At 36.6% G+C, this 27,620-nt stretch overlaps 1 protein-coding gene across 45 annotated transcripts in view; it reads right to left on the minus strand.

The window, feature by feature from the left end:
* Positions 1-27,620, minus strand: part of Nrxn3 (neurexin 3) — a 1,541,537-nt gene that overhangs the window by 899,527 nt on the left and 614,390 nt on the right. For 36 of the 45 annotated variants that reach the window (XM_063240979.1, XM_063240978.1, XM_063240973.1 and 33 more), the window contains one exon: positions 24,026-24,052. The exons of the other annotated variants lie outside the window; for them this stretch is intronic. In XM_063240979.1, the coding sequence (XP_063097049.1) occupies positions 24,026-24,052 (27 nt within the window). The remainder of the gene's footprint in view (positions 1-24,025; positions 24,053-27,620) is intronic. 45 annotated transcript variants of the gene reach the window in all.

The raw sequence follows: 27,620 nt of genomic DNA on the forward strand, positions 1-27,620 counted from the left end.
AGAATCAGAGAAAGGTGCCAAAGGAGAGTATCCCTCATTCCACATAAGTAGGAACCTTTCTCAAGGAGGGGGAAATTCCCACAAAAATAAAGACGAAGGATCAGGACTGGGGTGCAACTTTTACAGGGTGACACCAGCAAGAAGCATTCAAAGGACCCAAGTTGAATCTAATATTAAATTCCCAACTCAATAAATATTTTAAAGCTAGCAAAGGGGACCTCAGACATGAAGGGGAGAGAGGTTTGTTTTCATATTAATAGGAACTTGGCTAACCCAAAGGCAATTTGCTTCTGAGCTAAGGGAAAAAAATAAAAAGTTCTATGCTTCTGAAGGCTAGAAACATTTATTTTTAAATGAACCAGTGAAATTGTGCAACTAAGGTGCACTCACAATGTGTCTTTGCCTACAGTTTGGAGACCCATGCGCCCGAGCTCTACCCTGACCCCAAGCAAAGGATTCTTGGGGGTGGAGGAGGAGAGCAGGTGGCAATGTGGGTTAATTAGTGCACTTGAACACTGTCTTCCCTGACTCCAGACTGCAGGTATGGAATTTACCTTTAAGGTTCACTTTCTTTAAGGTTCACTTCTACGAAAGGAAATATGGGTCTTACCTGTGCCACCACAATAAAATCACCAACTCTGCTACAGTAGGACCTCAGCCCAAGGCATTCCCAGTTGTATCTACCTAGTCTATTTTCTCTCAGTCTTCCACAAGTGCTGATGCTGAATCTTTCTACTCATATAAATCATTCCACTCAACATGGCTTGAACATAAAAGAGAGAAATTGGACAACAAAATGGAACAAAACTACATATTATGAAATAATAGTAAAGCTCACAACACCCTTGTGGAAAGCATAAATTATGCCATTTTTTCCTCCATCAATTTCTTCTCTTTCTGAGGGTTTCAAATTAGAGCACTGAGTTATAAGGCAAAACACTTACTCAAGTTATAACTCCAAGACAAACTTACAGAACATGCTTCTTAATATGAATATGCTCTATCCCAACGCAGCTATTGAGTCATATGTTCTCAACATGGAGTAGAGGAATCAAGATTTTACATAGACCCTTACTTGGGCAGTGAAATTGTTGTTCCTATCCCGATGCTTCAATGAAGATCCTAGCAAAAAGTGGATAAAGCCGTTTTAAACACTATGTACGTTTAAGGCAGGATTTGAGACTAGGACTTTTATGGAGAAAGATGTTTTTATCTCTCCCCTTCCCATCACACTAGATAAAAGAATAAGTAACATTTCCTACTTTTCCAAGTATCCTAGGTTAGAAAATAGAAACATCTTAACTTTTTCAAGCTGGTATAATTTTAACACTTGAGGTTTCTGGATGAAGTAGATATATTTTGGAAGAGATCTTAAAACTTGAGTTAGTGCATTCTGTGCATCAGAGTAAGATGAGAGGCTTGACAAATTACAGGGGCACCCCTGCGGGACTTCGTGGAATAATCAGGATGCAAAAGTAAAGTTGTAATTAGAGCTACAGTTGCTAGAAAATGACTTGATTAGAACGTTGCGACAGCCCGTGGAATATAATTTCTTTCTGAGATGCAGTCACCTCTCAAGATGAAATCAGGATGAGGAATACTATATTTTCTATATAACATGGTCTTAGCAACTTGGAAGGGACAGGACCTTCATCAAGGTTGCATTAATTTATATTATTACCCCAGCGAGTTTCTATAGGCATTGTGGTCAACGATGGTCCTGGGTAAGACCAAAGTATTATTATAAGATTTTGACCCTTATGTGGCTGAGAATTCTATCAGAAAGTGCAGCAAAGGGCGAAAAAAAGCCAAAACATTCAATAAACTTGCAAAACAACAACAAAATAAAATTTCTAGCATAAATGTATTTTCTCACCGCTTATCCACCTGCTTCATCAAAAAGATTGGTGGGAAAAAAAAGAAAGGTGGGCACCAAGTGTCTAAATCAAACTTTTAAAAGACACAGATGCCCTGTGACCCAGAGAGTCCTAATAAGTTCTGACAAATCTCATCGCCTTTGTGGGCATTTGCCTTGCCCCAAGTCTATTACTTCCAATTCCTGCACCCAGAGGTGTAGCCAGCCCACTACCATCAGGAGCAGCCACCAACTGCAGAAGCAGCTGGCCCAATACGACTCAGCAGAGAATCCTAGTGAAGTGCATAAATCCCATACTGGGAGCCTGCTAGCAGAGCGATCAGCAGCTTGGCTGAGCTATTTTTGGAATCATCTTAACTGATTGTCCACCGCCTACCTCTCTTCTCTCCTCTGCTTTCTTTTTCCAGCCTTCTCTCCTCCAACCTGAGCCACCCAAGACTAACTGATCCAGAATATGATAAAGAGCAGGCAGCTGAAGGGAACTGGTAAACAACTGTCATAAGTAGCTAGGTCTGGAATGGCATGCTATGCACAGAGCGTGATGAAGGCCAGGCATCTTTAGATAGAGAGTCCGTGTAAGGATTCAGGCATAACAGATGGACTGGGGGTGGGATGGGTGGAGGGTGGGGAAGGGGACGCCTGCAATACATACAAAAAATAATCTCCAGGAACTTTCTATTCTCCTCTTGCTTTTTTTCCCTGTGACAGGCTAAATATAGATTCTTGATTCAGCAGGGTAAGGTAGTGTTTTGTGTATAGCTCGATCCCCATTCTTTCAAAGGTTGTTGTTAATAAAAATGTGTATTCTCTGTCTCCACACCATAGCAAGCACTGGTGGGCACAGCAGTAGCTGGACAGTTCATGACATTAGCGAGGAGAGAAAAAATCAGCATCAGTTTCGGGAACACAAAGTGATTTATTGTATAAGGACTTGATTGTAATGTTTATATGCCTTGTGTAGAATCAGTTCATGCACATGTCACATTCCTTTTTTAATCCCCTGTCCCTCTTTCTCCATTTCTTGATCCCCTTTCCTTTGAGAAAGATGTAGATCTCCCTGGTCCCTATCTTTTATTTTGCTAGATACTTAAGTTAACCCATTCTCTTTGCATCTGAGGACCCAACAAGGAAATTTGCTTTTCCCAGAAAAATGCTCATAGGAGCTCTAGGAATTCAAGAGCAATACTACAAGGGCCACCCAGCCCTCCACTCACAGACAAGCTGACTGCAGATTTCCACAGGGTGCCACCGCCATGATGAATTTTTCTAAAATACTGGAACCTTTGATCTTGGCTTGTTCCAGTGTACTTTCCCTGTGTTATCATATCTGCTCTCTGTTGTAGCCACACAAAATAAAGCACCCTTGGTGGGGGGTTGAAGGCAGAGGATCCTGAATCCCAGGTGAGCAATCTAACCCCTTCACTCTTTCCTCTCTTTACCTGCAGTGCTTGAATAAATTACTCAATCTTGGCTGTCACAGCTTTGAAATATGCAAATTCAATCACATCACTCATCTGCTTAAACATTCCCATAAGCTTCCTGTTGCTCTTAGAATAACACCCAACCTCCTTGCCTTGCCTGGAAAAGACCGACTTGGTCCTACTCTCTTTCCTGACTGCCGCCAATTCTTTTTTATTCCATAGCCGCTCACACATCTCCTTTCTGTCCTGCAGATAGACTTCTGTGCTCCCACATCACAAGAGAACACCCTCTGCCTGAACTGCTTCTCTGGAAACTTCTGCTTTGAATCTCAGCTCAGTGGCCCAGCCCAAGGACAGTCTTTCTTGCCTCTCACCATCCCCACTCACCCAAAAAAGCTATTACTTTGCCGTCTCTTCATGGTAACATACCGACCCAGGAAAATCATACTATTTTTTATTGACTTGCAAATGGCCTTTCTCCTTTCTTCCAATATAAGCTGCCATGTTCACATCTACATTATCAGCACATAAGACTATGGACACTCAATAAATACTGCATGAATGTTGTTGAATACACTGAACTCTCCTCATTTCAAAGAGGACTAATAATACCACTTTGGCAGAGCTGTTGAAAGGACCACACAAGACAATAAAGATAAATTTTTAACCATGCTGCCTGGAACAAATGCTTTGCCCAGAGTTGAAGGCTACTTTCTGTATTTCTAACTATTCTAAATAACTTTGCTCTATACTGACCATTCCAAAATATTTAATCTTCTTCAAGTGATCTCTCTAAAAAGATATCTAAGTTTTCCTGACCCAAGATCCCCCCTTTTGACTGAGTTATTTTTTTAATATTTTTCTTTTTGAAATACTCTAAGGAAAGCAGTAACATAAAAAGAACTATTTGAATTTCTCAAATTGTGTATGTGAACAAAGCCATATGTTCACTCTTCAGTCCAAAGGGTATCCATCTTGCCAGGCCTCAGAGGAGATGGATACACACTGATTGCTCCAGAAATAAAAACAGAAGTCTGTGGAAATGAATGTTCTGTACTTTATAAGGCCAGAAATCTCAGAGGCACCCTGACATCTGTGGATTGGCAAGATCAGAGCCCAACTTGGGTTCCTGAAGGAAGAGCTTACTCACAAGACATGGAATCTTAGACAAAAAAAGAAAAAGAATACAATCCAGTGCAGTAAGTAACATAGAGTATACTGATTATAAAAATTGTTAAAGAATCATGAAAATAAATCAGTTTATTTACCAAATAATATGAATAGAACTTGATAGATACAAGCACCATCCTGATATGATCACCAGCCTGATCAGCTCTGGTGGGCAGAGTTACCCTCACACAAGTCCACTTTCAACCTTTTGCTAACAATCTTCTGGGGCAATAGCTTTCTGTCTTCCTCAGAGTCCAATTTCATGAGTGATACTCAATTGTAAGTTCCATGCTCTGAGCTGCAGGTGACTTCACATCTGTTACATCTTATATAATGCCTGGTATCACTTCCACAGAGTCTAGACTTTCCAGCTCACACAGGGACTCCCTGTCAAATTCCTACATGGCATTTGTCCAGTAATGGACTAAAAATGCTGAGTCACAGAGATGCTGGTAAGAATACTGGTGACTCTGACATCAACCTTTCATTTTTAAAACTTTATTAGTACGTGTTTGCAGTACATGAAGTATATTTTTTTGTTGGGTAGTAGATACATATACATAATATATTTAGCATACGATTTAAACCATAGCTTAGATCTGTTTTGTTTTCAAACGTTGGTAGAAAATATCCAGCAGGTACCTGTTGCTTATTTTGATCTGAGCATGTTTACATATTTGTTAACTTTCCTGTATTCTTTTATTCTCCATGGAGAAACAGGCTGATGTTGCACACAAAATGATCTGTCCAAAGCAAACAACAAGAGGGAAACAAAGACTAAGCCACCATTTCATTCTCATTCAAACTAAAAAATCTGATGCTATTTGCTATCTGATAATACTCAGTCAGTTTAATTATGAAATATCTAAGGGCTGTGTAATTACAACTGTTTTTCATGAATGGCTGTCTCCTTATCAAGTAAAACATTCAGCTAAGTCACAACACCTGGAACTTGGAATGATCAACTTTTCATGGTAAAAAACACAAAACAGAGTTGATTGTGTCAGCATCTTATGAGAACTTCTCTAAGTAGCCATCATCAACTGTTTACACAAATCAGAAAACTTCATAACCATTTTCTTTATCCAAGAGATAAAGCTAAACTATATTTTAGTTACAAATGTTTTCATACAATATATATTTTGAAAGAATTTCTCATTTCAAGACCAAGAGAATTAGAGAGGAATCTTGTAGGAAGGCAGTTTTACGTGATCCTGAACAACAACAACAAAAAAAGACAGAATGATTTTATGTACTTTAGTGATGGCCCCATTATTTATAAAGTCTAAATGGTGATGGTGATCGCGCTAGTTTTTGTTATTACTAAAGCAAAGGAGAAAGTGAATTGCGAAGGTGTTGGCATTCCAAACTACAGGACTTTCCAGGAAATGAGACAAAGGATGTTTCATTGATGAAACACTGCTAAAATTATAAAAATGCTATTGTGTAACCTTTAGCAGTAACAACAGTGCCTGCTTGATCAATCTTTTTGATTCCTGAGTTCCACAATTTGAAATTAAAAATACAAGTTTCATCACTAACTTAAGCAACTACAGTTGCAACACTCTAGAAAGGAAAAAGAAGATTTCTGCCACCCTGTTCTGTAAGAACGTTAGAAGAATTAAGTGATCAGCTTACTTGACTGTCACCTGAGGCCAAAATATATTTTTCACTCTTTTCATTGCGTTAAAGTCTCCAAATCAGAAAACACTCTTTGATGTGTGATTCCTAGTTGTAAGAATATGTGAAATGTTTTAAATATTTGCTGAGAATTTGAAGCTATCCAATAAAACTTCCATGAATGTCAAAAGAGGTATTATTTTATTGTGGTCAGAATGAATGAAGCTGAATGAGGAATAAAAATGTAAACTCTGATGGATATGGCATTAGAAATGATTAAAGTCCATATTTCAAAATGTCTCCACTATAACATTTGCTGTTACTGACTTCTTGAGAAAAGAGATAATTTATGATACCCAAATGGATGCATTCTATCCTCTCAGAAAATGAAAAACTAAATGGAGCCACCAAATACTATTTTATTGTTAAATAACATTCTGTGGTGCTCCCAGGCTTGAGGTATCCCTTTAGCTACATATTGGAAACACCCAGGAGAAGGAGTGTACTAGTCCTGATTTTTAAAATTTTAAATTAAAAAAAGCACATAATATCTTGTGCTTTAAACATCTTAAAACATGATAGAAATGGTAACCCATGCTACATAATATAATCTCTTTGTCTTCATTTTCCCAATCAACTAACTTTTTAGAGATCTTATATTATGTTAGCAAAGATTCTACATTTAGATTTCTATCTTCAATAAAACTTTTTAATTCAGAAGCAAACACAGCTTTAGAATTTAACAGAATCTAGGCTAAGTTCCTTTACAGTATCCATAAAGAAGCCAATTACACATATCAAGCCCCTTAGCTAAGTCTATGGATGCTGCTTATAAATATAAAATATTACAAAGCATGTTACAAGTAACTTAGAAAAAATATTTTAATTAAATAAAACATTAATAATAAATCAGGCTTTTGTATTTCCTAAAATCAACTGTTAGCATGGAAGCAAAGGGCACAGGACACACACACACACACACACACACACACACACACACACACACACACGACACCATCTTGGTTGAATTACTATATGTATTTGAAAACAATTTGATTTTCTTTTAAAAGTCATGATGAACTCTTTCATTAATTCAGATTGATGTCTCCCTTTGGCTACATGAAACTGTAATAGTTTAGTTGTTCAGAGTGTTTTAGTCTCTTTCAGCAATTCTTAACAGAGTGCAGAATTCTTTAGCATTCATCTGAAGCACTATTATCAAACACCATTGCCTGGAAAACTAACTTTTCTTTCCAGGTAAGACACTTTAATTAATTTTGCTGAGCTGAACTTCATTCCATTATAACCATTTCCTCCAGTTCTGCTTAATTAAGGCAAAGGACTTGATTTTTTTTTTTAGTTAAATTAACTCCAGGCATTTTATTTAGATTTAAGCAATTCCCCTTGTGTTAGTGTTTTTACTACTTCAAACAAAGAACTTAAAATAATTTTATTTTAAAGTATTAGAAAATTACCATGTAATATAGGGCCAGATGCAATAATTTCTATAAAACAAATCAAGTTGATTTTTTTTGCATGGGATGAAGATTTTTCTTTGTTTGTCTCCAGTATTCAATCAACTGGTAAGTAAGGGCTACCAAGCATCCTCAGTGAAAATGATGATTGTGTTATTCTAACCATTTTGTTACAAGTTAGTGGCTATTGTGAAATTATCTCTATTGCATAAGTTATTATACCTATTGAATGCATGGCTTTCTAACCCCTTTCCTCTTATCTCTGATACTCTGTGTGTGTGTGTGTGTGTGTGTGTGTGTGTGTGTGTGTGTGTGTTGTGTGACTTAGGGATAGATAGTAGGCCTTTGTTGGTGCTAAGACAAGCACTCTACCACTGAGCCACACCCTTGCTCCTCATTATTTCTTTAAGTACACTTTACATATGAGTTAAATGTCCCTCCACTGAAACCCTGGCTTGCTCCCAGTCTAATAATAGACCAGAATTTGTGAAAATTGTATTTTGACATTACATACTGTGGATATCTGTGAATTTTCCTCCTCAAGTGAATAACCAAGAATAAAACAAAGAATAATTTTGAATCACTTAAAATTTTGATTATAAATCGCTCTATTGGGATAGCTCAAGACAGAGACAAAAGGTCTCTCTGCCTTTCCAATAACACTAGTAGTTTCTTGTTCCTCAAACACACTAAGTATGTGCCTTCCATAATCCTTTGACTTTTGTAAATGCCTTGCCACAAAATCCTCTTCCCCCAAACCTTCTTAAACGATATCCTTGTCATTATGCATATTAAATTTTCAAAGATGAAATATCATTTTTTCAAAAAGCTTTCTAGTAGAGTCCTCAAATTGCACTTCCTCCTAATTTCAGGTTATATACTTTACCTCATTTGCTTTTATCCATTGCTCTTGATATTAACTAAACTCACATATATATTTATAGATATCTCAAATAGCAGGCAAATCTCATACAGATAGAAATAGTGTTGGTCCTTTTTACCATGGTATTAGTGGCACTTGAAGTGAACCCTTCTCCAAATTTCCACATGACTTATCATTTGGAATCCTGAATAGATAAGCCTGATTCCCACACATATAAATATAGCTCTAGCCATAGGGTAAATGATGGCACACCTGTGTCACTAGACCACATCTGGCTTACAGTATACTTTAACAAATAAAGTTTCATTGGAACTCAGACTTGCTTATTACTTATTACTTTATGCTTATTACTTTACATAATTTCCAAAGCTGTTTTTGTGCTATAGTGGCAGAAGTGAGTAGTTGTGACAAAGATCACATGGCTCTGAAGCTTAAAATATTGTATTTACTACCTGGCCAATTACAGAAAAGTTAGTCCCTAAATACACTCATTAGAATGGACCAGCAGTTCCCCAATTTTAATATTAGACATGAAGTTTTCTCACTGTCAGTGACTCTCATATGTGAAATCAATAGCTAAGTAAATATTTCATCATTTTTTAGGCTAAGCAGCATTCTCTCTGAAAGACACTATGAGTTTGAAAGTTAACCTGCCTCCCAAAACACATAACTTGGCAGCAATAGAATTACTCACTGGTAGCACTTGAATCGATAATTATTGAACTACAAACTAAGTGGTGATTTAGAAGGGAATGCTAAACAAACATGTAATCACATAAAAAGGTGATGAAATCCTTGTCAATAAATGCAAGCTCTCAGTAGGTGGTTGTGATATGAGCTGACACTTTGGATGCAGAAGGTCTAAGCAAACCAAATCCTTAGTGCAAATCAATTTGAACAGAATGACATTACTGCACCATAGGAGAGTAAATGTATGCCATCAAAGATGGTGAAAATAAAATCAGATACAACTAAGTATGATGTTACATAGAATGAAATAGACTGAGCACAGACAAATGTTCTTTCATGAATACAAATACTAGATGAGGTCTAGCTCCCTGAGGAGATATTGTCATTTTCCTCTGACATTGTTTTGAGTAAAAGCTGGCCATGAAGCTAAGATAGTCAAGTAACACAGCATGTCAGCTCCTACTGCAATGCCCCAAATCAGAGAGAAAGTGGGGACAAGAAAAACTAGTAAGACTCTTCTAGGAAGTTTGCATAAATTATTCTTTCCAGCAAGACACTGAAAAATGACATGGCCCATCAGCCTTTAGGAATGGCAGTCATTAGGGCCTCAGCAAGTGCTTCTCATTCACATGTTAACTTGAAACCATTCTGCTCTCATTTTGTCCCAAGCAATCTGTGCAATTTGTTGCAAAGGATGGCATCTTTCCTTCAAACTATTCTAATGGAGCTGGATGTGGAGCACAACTGTAAACACAGTGCTCTGGAAAGCTCTGGTAGATGGATTGCAAATTCAAGTACACCTGGGGCAGCTTCATGATTCAGGGACCTTGACTCAAAATAAAAAATAAAATAGGATAGTGCTGGGAGGTAGCTCAGTGCAAAAGTCCTGAGTTCAGTCTTCAGTCTTGAAAAAAAATCTAATGGGATGATTAGTTTTCTTGTCATCCATTCCCTTCATAGAGAATTTATCTGACTTATCTTTAGATTTGTCAAAAGGAGATACAGGACATCAAATCAAAAACCAAGTCTTTGAGGTCTAGCTCACTGTCCTGAAAATACTAATAGGCAATTATGCTTCGGTTGTAGCTCCTTTTAGTGTTTGTGTGTATTCTCTCTGCTCAGAGAGAACTGTATAACTTTGGTACATTAATGTGATAATGGGTAACTTCCAAACTCCATTTCCTAGTTCCCACTAGAGAAATGAAAGGATAACTGAGACCCTTGAAGACTAGGGTTCGGTAATAATGGACAAGGATTTTGACTTTTCCATTCACGCTGGGCACCAGAAGAAGATGAAACTTAGGAAGGAAAAGGTCAGACACCATGACCTGGTACGAGTATTAAAGATCACACTCCTTTAAGAAGAACTAATTTTTATGGACAATATGACTTTTGGACAGGAAGTATGTTTATCTTGGCCTAGAAAAGGATGGGTTGTTCAATGTAATTGTTTTTAACACAAATAAAAAATAGTTCATAGGTTTCAAAAATTAGCTTTGGTCATTAGGGAAGACATCCAGGAAACATAGGGAATTAACAATAGTAACAATATAAAACAATCTACACTGTGACTCTGGTAGAGGAGACTCCTCACTCTTAATAATTTGAGCTTGCTTGAAATGGGACAAAAAGCCCTGAATTCATTGCATATAAGATTCTAAACAAGCTGTCACAACTTGCTGTCCCCATTAAAATCCTGGAAATTATCTCCAGTACACTCAGTTTCTTCAAATTCTGATTCCTGTCTTATCTCCTACACAGCATTTTACAAAAGAAGCAATTCCCTTTGACAAATCAGAAAGGTCAGATAAATACCTAAGAGGCCTGGGGAAAGTGATGTTCCTATTGTTATTGAAGTTCAAATGATCAATGAGCCCTTCAAACTGTGAGACACCAGGACTGTAAGCATTTGTGGATTTGGGGGCTGGGTCAAATGCTATTACGGAAAGCATATGCTGAAGAACTATGTTTCTCTGCAAATAATTTCCCTCTTTATCAAATGATATTATAGCTCTCACTGCTAATGGTGAAGACTCAGAGAAATTGCCCCTGGCCCAAAAACTAATTAATGATAAAGCAGATTTAACTGGACCTGAAGGTTCTGTTCTTTCTACCATGCAGTGTTGCCACTCATGCTGTCACTGTTGTTTATGTTTTATTTTTCTGCTATGAGTCTGAGTCTTCTTCCTCATTTAAGGATGAGTTTGCAGCTTGCAGAGGTCTATAAACATAATACAGGAATAGATACAGATTTTTGTATAGGTCAAGTAAGACATAAAACCTACCAATTTGGCATGTATGGAAAATAATGCATAAAAAAGATTTGTCTTGAATGTCGCTCTGAACAAGCACCATCTGGGTGAAAGATGAATCAGCCTGTTTTAAAATTGTATTCCTAATATTTAAATTTATCTTTCTAACATAGATTTCAGTACAGAGCCATAAGACATATTTTTTTCAGGAGATGGACAATTTTCCTTAACATGGTAATCTATGCTACTTTCATCTGATTTACAATTTCTCACTTTGGGAATATGGAAAATTTTCCTCTTAGGAAAAAATCTATACTTAAATGTATAGATTTTTCCTGTATTACAGTTTCAAGTGATTAATTAATCCAACAAATGTGCATTAAATGTCTACTGTGTGTCTGACTCTGTGCTAGACAGCAAAGATATAAAGATGATCATGCCATCCTTCCAAACTCTGAAACGACCAAAGATTGGCTCCTCAGATACACAGTTAGATAAATAAAGCAATGCAAATGCAGTGAGCGTTCTGAGAGATGTGAAAGTTGCTATGGGACTTCAGCTGCCATGGAAGGACAGCAGACTTTGGGTAGGCAGAAACACAAAGAAACAGTATAGAGAGCATGGAGTTCAGTGTGGACATGGGAGCAGGGGTGTAAGGGAGCTGGGGGAATTGGAGTTACCACATCTTATACTGAAGGCTAGAAGAATAAAAATGAGACGAGAAAAGACACAAGAGTGCTTATTACCATCAGAAACCCAGGAAAACATCAAGCACATGGATGGTGACTCGGCAGTGATAAAGACAAATTGAATTATATCATTTAATATTGTTCTTTTCTTAGTTGTGCTATGCCTCTATAGTAATACCTAATTCACTCTCCATGCATCCTAAATGCAAAATGTTTTTCAATCATAGAAATCAGTAGTCTCCCTAGGAAGAAAATAGTGATAAACAAGGATGAGCCACTAATGTGATGAGCTGTGGAAGCCTCACTCTGGATTGGCCAAGGTTTCAAAAGGGTACCTAAAGACAGATTTTGTTAGTGAGTCAATGTGGCTTCTTTTATGGGGACGATTGGTACTTTCCCAGCAGTGGTGGTAGACTGAATTCACTAAGCATCAGTCTTTCCATCAGGGTAACAGGGGTACTATGAACAGTGGTATGGATCACTGGCTTTGGAACAAGACAGACTGGCTCACAGGGTAAACAAGGTGTTTCATATGTCCCTCGTTCCCAAAACTAGAACACAGATCCTCTTCTGTAAGACTGTGATGAACATTAAACAGGCAATCAAAGAAATAACTTAGCCTAGTGTCTGGCATGCAAAAAATAACACTTGCCATACTTGCTATTATTTTTCACTATACTCAGTAGTCATCCATGAAGTCCACGTATGTTATAGGATAATAACAAAGGTTGTCAAAATGTTATCATGAATGTCCTTATGCTGAAAGTTAGCATCCACTTTTGCTGTGACAAAAGATGAAAGGGGTCCAGGAAAAAATGTGAAAATGGAAAAGAATGAAGCAATATCTTTTCTTTGTGATCAACTTTTATGCCTTTGAAAAGGGGAATCATGATTTTCTCACTCCTGTGTGTATTACCAGGTTCACAGGAGTATGAATAAGCCAAGCCAGGGATATAAGCATCTGCTTTATGTGTGATACGCTATCTAGCTTTTTCCATTTCTATCAGGTTTTTAAATTGGTTCCATTATTAACAGGAGTTTGCTTGTCAATTACAGTAAATTAATTGAACACTTACGTTACACATTCTAACTATTGACAGGTGTATATGTGTGCCACGTGAATTAATCTCAGTGATTACTTTCTTGTCATAAAAATGATAGTCTTCCTTCTTTAGCCAGGGTTAAGGATCCCAAAGCCCCTCGTCTTACTTTCTTTATCCTTTGTGTTTTCTTTTTTTCTGTAAGAAGGGAAGGTTATAGACTTCCTTACCATCACAAGAAAACCACTCACAGGAAATAAGCATGCTTTTCTCCCCCCAGCTTTTGTGTTTCTAATTCTCTTGGTTTCTATTAGCTCAGAAACAGAGGAGTAACCCTGTTTATTGCTTTAGATTTTATCTTGCCCATTCCGGTAGACAACAGCAATTTCATTTCTGTCATCTCCTAGATTTCAGAACTAAATTTTATTCCATTCCTGCTGTTGTTCATCCTATGGCCAAGAGATGAGGTTATAATGTCGTTTCTAATTTTGAACCTCTACAGCAGGCCTCTTTTTAAATTTTAATTTTATATTTAGCAATTCTGAGAAAAAATCCCATGTTATCACTAAAACACAGCCTGACTTAGGTGACAAAGAATTGCTTATTTCAAGAATTAGAAAAGTAAATATATAAAGACACCTATCTGTCACTAATCACCCTGAGATTTTACACAATACACTTGGTCTCAGGAGTATTAGCTCCATCATTTTTATATGTTGATATTTAAAAATGTGCCCAATGCGCTACTGAGAGGACCATGAGCTCATAACCACTCGAAGATTTTGCTTCAGAGAGCATGATCTCTAAAACGGTCTGCCTCCTTTTTCAGAACACATACACAGCTTAAAAATTTTACCCTGCAGTACAGTTCCACCCCTTGGGAAGAGGACACTTGGGTTATTACAGTGTTACTGAGCATCACATCTTTTGCTTGCAACCCCTAGGGCTCCCTAACCTTTCCCATTTCCCAAAAAGCCTCCTTGAAGTCTTACCTAAGAGTGTTTGTTGACAGTGTGGCACAAGCATTATTCTGGGTTAACTTTATATAAACATATTTCATCAACTCATTTCCTCTAAAACAGCTTTATTTCAAGAAGGAATACATACATTTTTATATGATTTACTTCCACAAATTTGAATCAAAAGCTAAACTCCTTCCCTAACTTCTAATATGTTCAAAATTTAAGACCTAAATCATTCTAGTCACTTAGACAACACAACAGACTAAAAATGACTTTTTTTAAGATATAAAATCTTCTGGTCTATAAATTTTAGTTGATCTCAAAATTGAAAACTGTGTTCATTTAGATGCTGTGAATCATTAGGCTAACTTGTATTTTGTGGCTAATTGTTCCAGAAATATGTTCTAAATTGAATTTAGAATCTTTTCTCCTATTAATGAATACTTCTCTCTCTTGCTCTCTGTCTCTCTCTGTCTCTCTCTGTCTCTCTCTGTCTCTCTGTCTCTCTCTGTCTCTCTCTCTCTCTCTCTCTCTCTCTCTCTCTCTCTCTCTGTGTATTTATATATTTTTCTACATAGTTTTTCTCTCTATTAGACATAATGAACAGGAAGTGCATAGACTGATACATTTTTCTTGTTACCAAACAGGCATGGAGACTTTTGGTTGATAAAATTAGCCTACAAAATGGTTACTACACATACTACTCTTCATTAATAAAGTAGCCAAACTGTTACAAAGGTAAACCAAAGCACCATAAAAACTTTAAAGAGTTTATTTGAGCAAATGGTGATTCATAAGCTGGACAATTCCTGTCCAGAAGTGGTTCAGGAGCTCCAGTGGGGAATACAAGGAAAATGATTTTATAGAGTAAACGTGGGAGTAAATTAAACTTTTGAATGGTGATAGTTACATAGCTGTCTCCTTTGGTACTCTCCACTGAAAGGCCTTTAGTTATATAACATTGTTGGATGCTTCTGGTTGATTAAATGTAAGTCTGGATTTAAAAAAAAAATAGGCATTTATGAGAAATAACTCAAGTGTTGCTTATGTTTGCAATTCAAGCCAGGGAAAAGTGACTTATTAGGCCTAACTGGCTTTGTCTGCCCAAGGATTCCTCAGGCCTGGTCTCCATTTAAACGCACTTTTATAAAAATATTCAAATTATAAACTGTACCTAACATTAATAGTGAATTTCTCACTTTGCAAACCTGATTATGTACTAGAGTACGTGAAGAAATATTCAAAAAATAGATGGAAAAACAGTAGCATAATTTTGCTCACAGTTCTAGTGTGTGGAATATCAGCTGTTGAAAGGGAAGCGGGTCCACAGTTTGCATGGCTCTAAGCACCTAAGGTGAGATGATTGAGGACAAACCAAACCAAATGAACCAAATCAAACCAAACAAACCAAATCAAAGCAAAATAAACCAAACATAAAAAGAGGAGAAAGACCCGAGTAAGTAGACCAATGTTTGGAGTCTCGAACCAAATAGTTTCATATAATGGGGGAAAATTTATACTAACAGAATATTGTGTTAGTGCAGGAAAGGTGGATGCATTTGGTACAATAACACAGCCAATCAAATTCTTTAAAAGAAACAAGAAATAATGATGGTGTAGGTAGAGAATTTCTCTGCATTCTTCTTAGAAATTAAGGACAGTGCAATATAATTCCCTAAATCTGACACTGAGCACTTGGAATCCTATTAATTCCCAATAAATGTACATGGAACATGTGAATTCAGAACCAAGAAAAGTGACAACATGTAAAACTTAGAAATAAATATACATCTCTCTTAATGAAATTTTCCACGCTTCCAATCAAAGCTTGAGAAAACCAGACTTCATTTCGGTCCTGTCTCTTATTTTATAGAAAAAGCATAAGTTTTTTTTTTTTTTTTTTCAAGTTATCAAGGATACAAGGACAAATTTATTCTTTGGCTAGCTTTCTTCTGTTTATAAGGACAAAAGACAACGTCGTAGTCTGAAAATTTTAGGCTCATTCCTCCTAGGTTGATTTTTAAGAGTGTAAAAACAAGAAATTAAGATGGAGAGACGGATATGGTTAAAAATTTCATTGACTTTAGATGTATTTATTGAGCATACCCAAAGTATCTCCAAGTCATAAACATTACACAGTGGTAGGCATCCGTTTGAAAATTTTAATCTATACTGACATAAGATAACTCTCTCTCTCTCTCTCTCTCTCTCTCTCTCTCTCTCTCTCTCTCTCTACCAACCCAAGTAAGTATCTGAAAAATAGTGCATTAACTTCACAGAATATATCCAAATCACATGCACTAATTTTATATACTTAATTACCATAGTTTAAACCGTGGTTCATAAACAGTTCCGTAACTCTGCATACTGCCTTTCTGGCCTGATAGTTCACAATAAAACATTCCTAGATTAAAAATGTATTTGCTTGTTTTTAAGATGTTCAAAAAGGAAAATTTCAATCTTTTATCTAGCAATCTTTCCAAGAATTCTGCAATTTTATTAACCTTAACATTTCTATCTATAAACCTTATGCGAGTTTGTGATTTCAACTTACATACATTTTGTCTTTCTTTGCCATTTCTTTTGCTTCTTTTTTGAGAGTAAACTTTCTTCCAGAAGCCACCTATTTATATTTTAACTCCATGTACTCTTTGAGTGCTTGATCCCAATCTTTTTATCCTTTGTAAAGTCCACGTGAATTACAAATGTTAAAGTATCATCCCAAGTGGACTTCTCGCGTGACAAGCACATGGCACATAGACAAGTCAAACAAAAGATAATATCTTCACAATATAGAGACCAGGGATTTTTAAAACTGTTTTAAAAAGCAGGCAATAGTTAAAGTTACTCAAGGGAAGTTTATTTTTCTACTAATGTCTCTTAATTTGTTCTCAAGGGACACCCCTGAAGTTTGGGACGGTCTTGTAGCTCTAACTGCTAAGTGGCTATTAATTTTCCAGTTCTCTGGGCATCAAGTACAAGTCTGATAAGAACAGAGACACCAGCTCATAACATATGTGTGATTTCGACTACTCAGAGGGCCAGGTGTAGATCTCTTAACATATTAGCTCATCCTGCTATGCTTCAACAAACAGACTGAAGTGGAAATATGTCTCCTATGAGGAGGACAAGTCTTTCCTTCTTTTAGCCAACTAACCCTCCTTCCTCTCTTGAGGGCTGAAGAACTTAAGGACTTTCAAAGCCATTGACAGTAATGTGCCAGGGCTCACACGCAGACAATGTTGTTCTCAGCCAGAAATCTATACCCTTGCTGCAAAAATGTGTATCTCTGATTCTATTTTGCTTTAGTTCGTATTAAGAATATGTGACATTGGTATCAGAAGATATTGAAGTTACAGATATAATAATATCTTCTAATAAGATCTGTGTCTTTTAAAGAGAGTATTATCTTTATTAGTAGGGGAAGCTTACACTCATCTTAGGGAGTAGAAATATGCACTTAACACACTTTGCCTCCCTTTATTCTCCTTCCTCTCCCTGTCCTCTTCCTACCTTCCCTCTCTAGATCCCTTTCTCCATTTTCATTATTATTATTAAGTTTATGTCTGTGAAATATAATGATTACACTCATTATGGCAGTTGCTACATGTACATGACACATTTTAAATACTGGCAAGCTCCTTTTCCCTACCCCGTATTCCCAGCCTCAGTCTCTTGATCCCCTTCTCATTTGCACAAGATTTATCTTCCTATTTCCTTTTATCAGTCTTTTATTTTGCTCTGCACTTTTGTACTTTGAATTACTCAAATGAAAGCAGCCATATGGTATTTTGTTTTAGAGCACTATGTTTATAAAAATGATGTCAAGGACTCTAAAACAAGCACAGGGGAACTACAAAATCAAATCTTTTCATTAGCTTTCAGTTAACATGCACTATTTGTTTAACATAATGCACCATAGGGAAAAATATCTCAACATAATCTAATGTTGATTTCATCAAAAAAGGTTGTAATGCTGTGGGTCCAGAATCCAGTGTAACTATGATGGCATTAGATAGTATTTCTTATTACCCAAGATAAGTGACAAAAGAAAATGGAAATGCTCTTTTAAAGGCATCTATTAAACTACTGACAAGTGTAGCTTTAAGAATATGTGGCTTTCTGTTCTCAAATATGTATCAGTTTTCAAGAGTATCTTCAGCTAATACACTACAAAAATCTAAATGTAAACAGTAATGTACTAATTTAATAAAATATTATCTCTACCACTACAAAGAATAACTTTATATTCTTATATGAACTATAACATAAAATAAGTGAAAAAATAAAGTGTGTAAGAGTGTGTTTGTATTTGTTTCAAGAAAAAAGATGAAAAGAGCTCAGTTTTACCTATACATTATATACTTAGGGGCTATTTCTGACTGAATACACAAGAAAAACTAATAACTTTTGTTGCCCTTGATATAGGGAATTGGAATACTAAGAGTTGGAGGGAGAATTTTTACTATCTGACATTTTGTTCCATATACATAATTTTAGCTATTTAAAAATAAAATCACCTGTTTGATCCCCAGCACAGAAAAAAACCCTGAATTAACATTTATTAAGAAAAAATAAAACTATGTATCATCTTTCATAAACAGGTTTTGAGAAAAAAGTTAAAGTGTAATCATTTAGTATGAAGACAGAAAATTTCAGGAGTGTTCAAAGATGATATAGTATTATACATGAGACCCTGTTTCATGAATCTCTATTTCCACTAAAGTCCTAGTAAGATGAATGGCTAATAGCTGTGGTTCTCCAACTCTTGGAATCGATACCAAAGAGAGTCCTATGATTTACTTCCAGAAAGATTTCCAAGAAAAAAAAATAATAGTAAAAACTAAAAAGTCAGGTTTCTTAGTTGGTGTGAGGCAGGAGTTCCTCAGTTAATAGGATGAGCCAAATAAGTCCTGTCTGGGAATCTCAGACGAAATCATACATTCAGATACTATAGGCAGATCAGAGAGAGAAGAAAGAGAAGAAAACCAAATTCGAGTATAACCAATTTGCAGCTGACCAAGCTCCACCTAAATGAAATAAGGGTCACCAATCATACCCTGCTGGTTTGCCAAAACGTTGGAAATGGAATCTTCTTAGAAACAGAGACAGAAGCACTAAAATAGAAGATGGAAGGGAGAAACCAGGCAAGGTCTAAGAGAAGGAACACTCAAGTAAGTCCCAGTGGTCATGAGAGAGATGATCTGGAGAGAGCAATGTCCCATGATTCTACCTTGAGGCATCTCGGATACCCGGATACCTTCTATGATGATATAAAGCTGTCAGAGTACATGTAAGACAGATGAGATTGTTAGAGCTATATCTGACACAAACAGTCAAAATGGTCTCAAGGTTCATATATATTTTATGTGGTACTTTCTTTTTTCATCTATATTTAAAAAAGAAAAAATGAACCTCATTCGAGGTAAATAATTAAGACTTCAGGGTAAAAGTAACTATTGGAAGACTTTCTCCATACACCTAAATAATGAAGCATATCCACCAGCTCACAATTCCCTTTCCATATATAGGAATCTTTCTTTTTAAGAAAACTAAGAAAATAGGCACAACACAAAGAAGTTAGTCTTTGAGAGACAGGAATATTAAAAAAAGAAAAGGGAAATTGATATTTGATAATTTATGGTCACACTATAACTGTACTATACACATTAAATTAATGGTTAATTATATAAACTCATACTGTACCTGGCTGGGAACAAAATGAAGTCACAGGGAAGAGTTACCATCAGACAAGGAAAAAAGACCACAAGTTTTCCATACTTTCATTTCAGCAAGCACCCAAAACCATGGAGAATATCATACCTGTTTTTAGCACTGCACACACCAGATGTCACGGTCACTCTCATGTAACTAGGACCATAGGAAAAGGTGATTTCTTCCAGAAACCCTCCAGAAAAAAGCTCTATTTTCATTAGCAGAATTCCAGGTCAACCTGGAGTTCAATCCACCATGGTGACTGCAAACTCTGTTGTTCCTTTGAATTTTAAAAATAAGCCTTATACTGAAACTGCTTTATTAAGATCTTTAAAGGTATTTTTCCAGATGAGTCAAATGAACTCAGTTTAACCAAAGAACTTGCTTTGCACACTCTCTGATGTGGCTGGCAACAGGAGGCAGGAAGAAATGTGTGGCACGGTACTCACAGGATTTGGAATGCAGAAATGGTATCATGAGGAAAGACACAGAATTGAGAAATTAAAGAAAGAGAACCAAGAAGAGAAGATAGTAAGAGATTGTTGCTGTTTCTTAGTAGGAAACCCTCAGCCTGTAAGAGGTCAGTCATTGATGGGAGGGCCACCCTGCAAAGCCTGAGGAAGCTAGTCAAAGAAAGCTTTGCTTTGGTCCCAAGACTGCCCTCCATCTAGGCCAGTTGTTTTCTCTAAACCCAGGAGAGCAGACTTCTTTCTTTTGCTCTTCTCTACACTAATGAGTGTCCCAGAGGCCTTGGGAAGAGCTGTTTCCCACAACACTGCTTTGTGGAAGACAGACCACAGCAACAAAAACTAGCTGGTTTCATTCATATTTTACATGAGTAGCTCTACAAAAGACAGGACTCCTAAAACAAGTTACTTAAGTTCTTAACTTACATTCAAATTTGGATCGTTTATTGTTGTTGTAACCCTTCAAGGAGAAAAAAAAATCAAGTTGTTTTAACACTTGAGCAGGACAACCTCAGACTTCTGTTGAGCTGACAGCAGAAGACAAGGTGAGAAGAAAGCCTCCTCCCTCCCCAACACAAACTGCACATCAATCTTGTCTCCTGTACACTCAGTTAACGGTCCTTAAGAGCAAGGATCCGCATTCCTATTACAGAATCATCTTGCATTTCAGTGACTTGCCGAGCCAAAGCTTCTGACATACAGTCAATAAGAAGAAAGTGACAGAAGTTCTAATTATCTGTACATACCTTCTCTCCTAATTTATTCACCAATTACTCCACCCATGTGCTAATAATGCCATAGATTTGATGGAGAAAACCAGCAATAAAAAGAAAATGTCTTTAAGTTCTTATTTTTTTTTCTTAAGGCTACACGATTATGTGGAGTCTCCAGTATAACATACCAATTTGATTTCAATTTAAGATCTTACTATAAATCAACAGTTAAACTTTACTTCAAGAACATGTATCACATTTGCTTTGTGATTACATATAACCCCTGGAATTATGCCCACATATTCTTACACTAATGATTTGAGATTAGTTCAAATGATCTATTTTTCCTACTTAACTACCTTTCAAATAGTGGGACTATATGAATTCTCTGATGCGCTGCATAAAGTCAACTTTCTTAGTCCGTTAAATGTTTAGCATGGGAACTTAACAATGATATCCAAAATATAATCTTTAACTAATTAATGAATTAAAATCATTTATACTCTTTCAGTACTGTAGTCAAGGGTAGGAACCCATCTTTGTTGACATATTTTCTCTGAGTCCTACTTTTCATGATTCTGAATGGAAAATATCTTATCATCCTTGGAAAACTTATTGTCATCTACGACACTTTCTTCCTAGGAGAGATAATTCTGGAGATGGTCTTATGATGATTTTTCATGATCAATAATATAGAATACATGGAAATGACTCCTTGAGAAAGTATAGATAGAACAGAAAAAGAAAATCCCAGCACCCTGATCAAATAACTTCTTAAGTTCTCTGTTCTCCAAGTATGTTTTTGAAAGCAGGAGATGCTGGACAAGAGTCTTTCTATCTTCACGCTCAACTCCCTTTTTACTTCCTTTTGAAAACCAGTCAAAAAGAAAAGGAATAAGTTTTCCATAGAAATTTTGTACATTTTTAAAAGTGTAAGACACAAATTTTCCCACATTACATGAATCCATTTACATAAAATGCCCAGAAAAGGCAAAATTTATGGAAACAAAGGACATCAATAGTTGCCTAGGACTAAGGGTACGAGAATAGATTAATTGCAAATGGAAATGAGCAAAATTTGAGGGATTTTGGCATCTAAAATGTGATCATGGTAATTTTTGGACAATTCTATGTTTAATTAACATCATTGAATTATAGCTTTTTGAGGAGTGAATCCCACGATAGGAAAATTATACTCCAAATAAATTGCTTTAGAAACAAATAAACAAAAACCCCAGAAAACTATGGGCTTTGAAGAGTAAGGATGTTTTACTTAAGCTTTTAATGATTAAATATCATGAGAAAATTCTGGCTAATGAAAAATATTTAAACAGAAAAATAGGACACTGCTTAAAATAACTGAAAGTAATGCCAAGATATGCATAAAGAATTCCAGGAAATAGTTGTTGTTCATATATTTTCTTTAAAAAAAATACTAGATGGAACATTTGGCTAAAAAGAATAGAATTATGCTTTATTAGACACTACATCTACCATCAAGGAAGAAGGTTGAACTAACATCTGTACAAGACGTAATAAAGATGGGGTTAACAAGTAAATACAATATGTAAATTTGATTATTTCCTTTTGTTTCTCTGTTTTTGTTCCTACAGAAAAACTATAGCAAAGAAAGAACCAAAAAGTGATGAGATCACAGTGAAAATTATTCGTGCCAGAGGCTCACCGAATCCAATTTTCTTTTCCTCTGTACACTAGAAGACTACATTTCCCAGGTTCCTTTGCATTGAAGATGATGTCATGTTTAGTAAAGAAATATGAACAGAAGTGATGTGTGTCACCTCCAGGCAAGGAAATGAACCATTCTCCCTGTCTCTCAAGCTGTCCTCCCCAAGGTTATAGCAGAAAAGATCTCCTAGGCAATGGACCAACCCCACAGAAGAGAACTCTATCTCTGAATTATTTCTTTGAAGGGAGCTATTTGGTAAATCTACCCAGTTGGCATTAGATTTTTCCTGAACAAGAAAAAAATACCTTTTTTTTTTTTTTTTTTTTTTTTTTTTTTTTTTTTTTTGTCTTTTTTGGACAGGGTCTCACTATGTAGTTCAGGCTGGCCTTGGGCTCATTTTTAAGCCCAGGCTGGTCTCGAACTTGCAAGGATTCTCCTGCCTCAGCCTCCCGAGTGCTGGGAATACAAGCATGCACCACCATACCTGGCTAAGGCTTTTGCCTGACTCATTGAAATTTTAGGATAATTTATTATAGAAGTTAGTATTAATTAATCTAATATGCAATAGTGCTCAAAACATATTGTTTTCTCTTTTCATCATCTAGAGCTATTGTTTCCATCATTTTGAGCTTTTCTATTTATCTTTTTTCCCTTCTTCACTGACTCCAGTCGCTATTCCTTTCTAAAGCAGAGAAAGAAATGTGTGAGAAATCTGCAGGCTGTACCTTATGAAGAACCTTCTTTAAGAACGAGGAAATCTGAATCATCTGAGGGGAGAATGGTGGCCTACAATTCCCCCTTCAGCAGAGAGAGAGTGTATGTCAAGTCTTTGGTTAAAATGTTGCATCGTCACCAAGAACAGTGCTCCATCCTCCCTCCGAAAAGCACCCCAGAGTGATAAATGCCAGGAAAGAAACGTCAGAGTTGGCAGCCATCTCTGGGTCATGAACTTTGCTTTTATCCTCTGCCATTTTTGGTAGTGAAGAAGTGCATATAGGTTGCCCTAAAGCCTTCCGTCCATTCCAGGGCTACTTCCCAAAGACAGCACATTGTGGTTTCATTTACTTTCTGGTTATTTCATTATTCACATGCCCTCTCCTCCTTTTATGCATAGAAAAGAAATGAAGGAAAGAAGAGAGGACCTGTCCGAATTCAGGAAACACAACCCAAGCCATGCTCAGCCCTGGACCATCACCCTCGCCCTCCATCTCACCAACCCCAGCACCCACCCCCCAAATCCACTGTCAAAAAATAAAATAATTCAAATTAAAAAAAAAAAACAGTTCATAAAACAGTAAATAAAATAAAGTCAGTTTTTCTTTTTTTTTTTTTTAAGAACAAAATGAAACTTGAGGGAAAACTTACTGGAGTTACAGTTTATCCTGATACAGTCTAGATGGGGAAAAATAAATGAAAGATGAAATTGCATCCTTCAAGGTAACAGCTGCAGACATCCAAAAACAATCAGTCCACCCTTCCGGGGACAGACACACGCAAGAAATGTGGCCATTTTATTTATATATATATATATATACAGCATGTACAAGTTTAACGGTGGGTGTATATGTACAGTATATTATTTAGTAAAGTTGGATACATATATATATACACACACACACATATATATATACACATATGTATAGAGATATATACTGGTATACATATATATCCACAATAGACACCAAGCATGTTTCTTTTCTTCCCCCAAAAAAGTACTCATTTTTATGAAGTATTTCAAACCTGGATATTGAAATACTAATTTTGTTAAACTTAGGAAATCAGAAAAAATTTCCCTAATGCAGATTAGACTTCCCTCTATATTTATTTTCTTAAAATTTATCTTTAGAAGTAGTAGCAACACAATTAGTGTTTCACTGATATATCACCAATCTGATCCCTTATATCAAGTTTTTAAAATCTGCCCTTGAATGTTCTCAGGCTAGTATTAAACCCTTTCTCTTTTTCTAACAAACTCCCTCCACCCTCTCTTTAGGTTGGGTCCCAAATGCTATTGAAATTTGCAAACTTGCTATCACCCATGGAGGTAAGGAAAGGGTTAATACCACCCGGTCATCTCCTGTCATAAAATGGCCACTTGCAAACAGCTAACCGCACAAACACCCATCCCAGATTTTAGAGAGGTGGGTCATTGGGTGTGGGGCAAAGGAGTTACAGAATGCAATCTCAGTTGGGTGGGTTTTTCTGACTGCTGCTATTTCAAAGGCTTCCAGACCAACCCGTTCACAGGCCTATCTCTGTCTTCCTGCCAGAATGCCAGACGGAATTAGATGCCCAAAGCATTCAGGGAGAAGGCAGGGCAGGAATGTGTGGGGGAGGTTGTGGACACCTTTGACCTCCTGCCTGTTTTATTCTGTGATTCTGCATCTCAAGGAGAGAAAATTCTTTGGCTTTGGCTTTATTTCTTTTTAATGGCTAAAAAAGAAGAAGAAAAGTCTAATTGCCTAGTGCTCATGACCAGACAAGGTGTTCTGTGCCAGAGATTAGAGCATCTATGGTTTTATTAATCTCTTTTTGAGAGCCATAGGCACACACCACAAAGATTCCTGAACAGAGTCAGTGGGAGTTACCAAGAGGATTGGGCAGAAATGGATTGAGAAGTGTCTCAGTTAATTGTAACCAACCTGTTCACTTGAACATGAGATTGGTTTACCCTGGTGGGTATCCCAACAGAAATTTGTGTAAAGTTACACATTTAAAAAGTAGCAATTAAGTGACAGTAAAAAGGCAGAACAGAGAGGGGAAAATCTAGTTACAAACTGCATTGCTCTTCTGCTTAAGGTTTGCCCAATAGCTGTTAGAGCACTGGTGGATGATAACGCCACCGTACATATTTCCCAAAGTAGATTATTTTAAGTGAACAAGTGAAAAAGGAACTACTGGCAACCAACAAGGCAGAATGAAACTATATGAAATCCAGATAGGAGCAATTTATGGCACCCAATCATTCTGAGGAAGGAGGCAGGTGGCTTATTTGTTCCCCAGAACAAACATCTCTTGAGAAAAATCTGGGTACAGTTTCGTGCGGTTAGGTTTGTCATGTGTCGTCAACCGCAACAGAAAAGTGGGAGCAAACAGCCCTGGAGCAACTGGTACGATCACCAGACAGAGGAGGCCATGCCCCTGGGAGGACAGAGACAGAGAAGGCAGGTAGGGAGGAGGAGGGTGCTCGGGTATTGGCCGCACCTACTGTCATTCAAAACTAGAGAAACGCCTCTTCCTGTTTTGTGAAAGTGGGAGGGGAAACATCTAACTGCATGCTCAGGAGAAAACAAAAAAGAAAGAGTGAGCCTAAAGACACAAACCAAAGGACTGCCAACAAGGAGTGGTTTTCTTCTTTGGTTTCTGTACAGTGAAAAATGTTAGTATTGGACAAGAATCTGGTCTAGGGAAATGTGCTGTGTTGGGCTTGTTCTTCTGGGACAGTCAAATGGTTACATGTGATTTGAATGGTATCTTTGAAACAAGGTGACTACTTGGGGCTTTCCCATTGGCAGACAATATGTTTCAATCAAGACATACATTATTTTGTTGTTTCACCTGAAAATAAGTGGTTCTAGAAGAAAATCTACCCCAGTCTCTTCTTGGAAATCTCTGAGGGATGGTATTCTGTTAAGGATATATATATTCTAAGGAAAAAATTAGCCAAGGGAATTGACTTGGGAATGTTATTTCCTTAACATAAATCTGGTGTAGAAGCCAGAGTTTTCTATCTTTAAAAAAAAAAAAAAATCTGAGATGTCATTGCATTTAAGGTATCTCTGTATTTGTGTGTGTGTGTGTGTGTGTGTGTGTGTGTGTGTGTTTGCCCATGCTGTTTGATTTTTAGTTTTTTTTTTATTTCAATAAGTGAGGGGAAATGACTATTTTCTATATTAGTAAGTATTGTGTTGAACATAGAAGAGACGAATGTTTCTAAAAGGTGTATGCTGTCAATAATGCATAAACATAGTCAATAAGTCTAAAGAGAGATCTGCAGAATTCAAATGCAGTTAATCAAACTGCATAATGCTGCCTCAGAGTTTGTATGGGGGAAGAAGTGACTCTAATACTCTGCTGAGGATTCTGCAGTTTTTAGCTCATATTAACTAAGCAAGAAGGAAAAAGAGATTCCCTCTAAGCATGTTTCAAAACTAACTACCATAAAAGCAATTTGAAATCATTAGATCTTCACATCACTGATCCACAGTATTCATCTGTAGGGGTAAGAGATAATCCATGAAGATCTAGCAGTTTATGACATGAATTCTAGTCCTGGCTTTGCTACTTCTTTTTTTTTTTTTTTTTTTTTTTTTTTTTGTCTTTTTCCTTTTTATCGGTACCGGGGATCGAACTCACGACTGCCTGATTGCAAGGCAGGCGCTTATGCCGCTGAGCTAAATCCCCAGCCCCGGCTTTGCTACTTCTAATAACAAGGTTTAAAGGCTGTATATTTCTTTCTTTGCTTCACATCTGAAAAAAATAAGCATAAAACACTTTCATTTATCTTAAAAAAATTTTGTGAGATTAAAATAGCATGAAGTGTTCTAAATCTTTACACATACTAGAGTAAAATACAGTTATGTATTTCAGTACTCAACAATATATGGTTGACCAATAGCCAAACTCACAGCCTTTAAAAACATGTTGTGTGATACAGGACGTTTCTCATATCTCCTCCAGTACTAATCTTCACATTTAACAGTTTACTAGGCTTTTCTATCATGAGCTTATGTGCAATAAATAAATTGAACTATCAATTGTTGATATGCTATAAAAAACCATAAAAGATCAAAGTGATCACTTGAAGTTTTGAGGGAATATTGTTGTATAGAAACTCTACTTTTATAACCAAGACAAAAGATAATATAAATTTTTGGCAAAGAGAAAGAAAATATTTTTGAAAGGGTCCATTTAGGACAGGGTGGAAGAACTTTTGAATGAGGCATGAATATGGAGAACT

This window comes from Cavia porcellus, unplaced genomic scaffold (assembly GCF_034190915.1).
Source record: "Cavia porcellus strain 051 isolate PalLab524CR breed Dunkin Hartley unplaced genomic scaffold, mCavPor4.1 scaffold_31, whole genome shotgun sequence".
Taxonomy (NCBI): domain Eukaryota; kingdom Metazoa; phylum Chordata; class Mammalia; order Rodentia; family Caviidae; genus Cavia; species Cavia porcellus.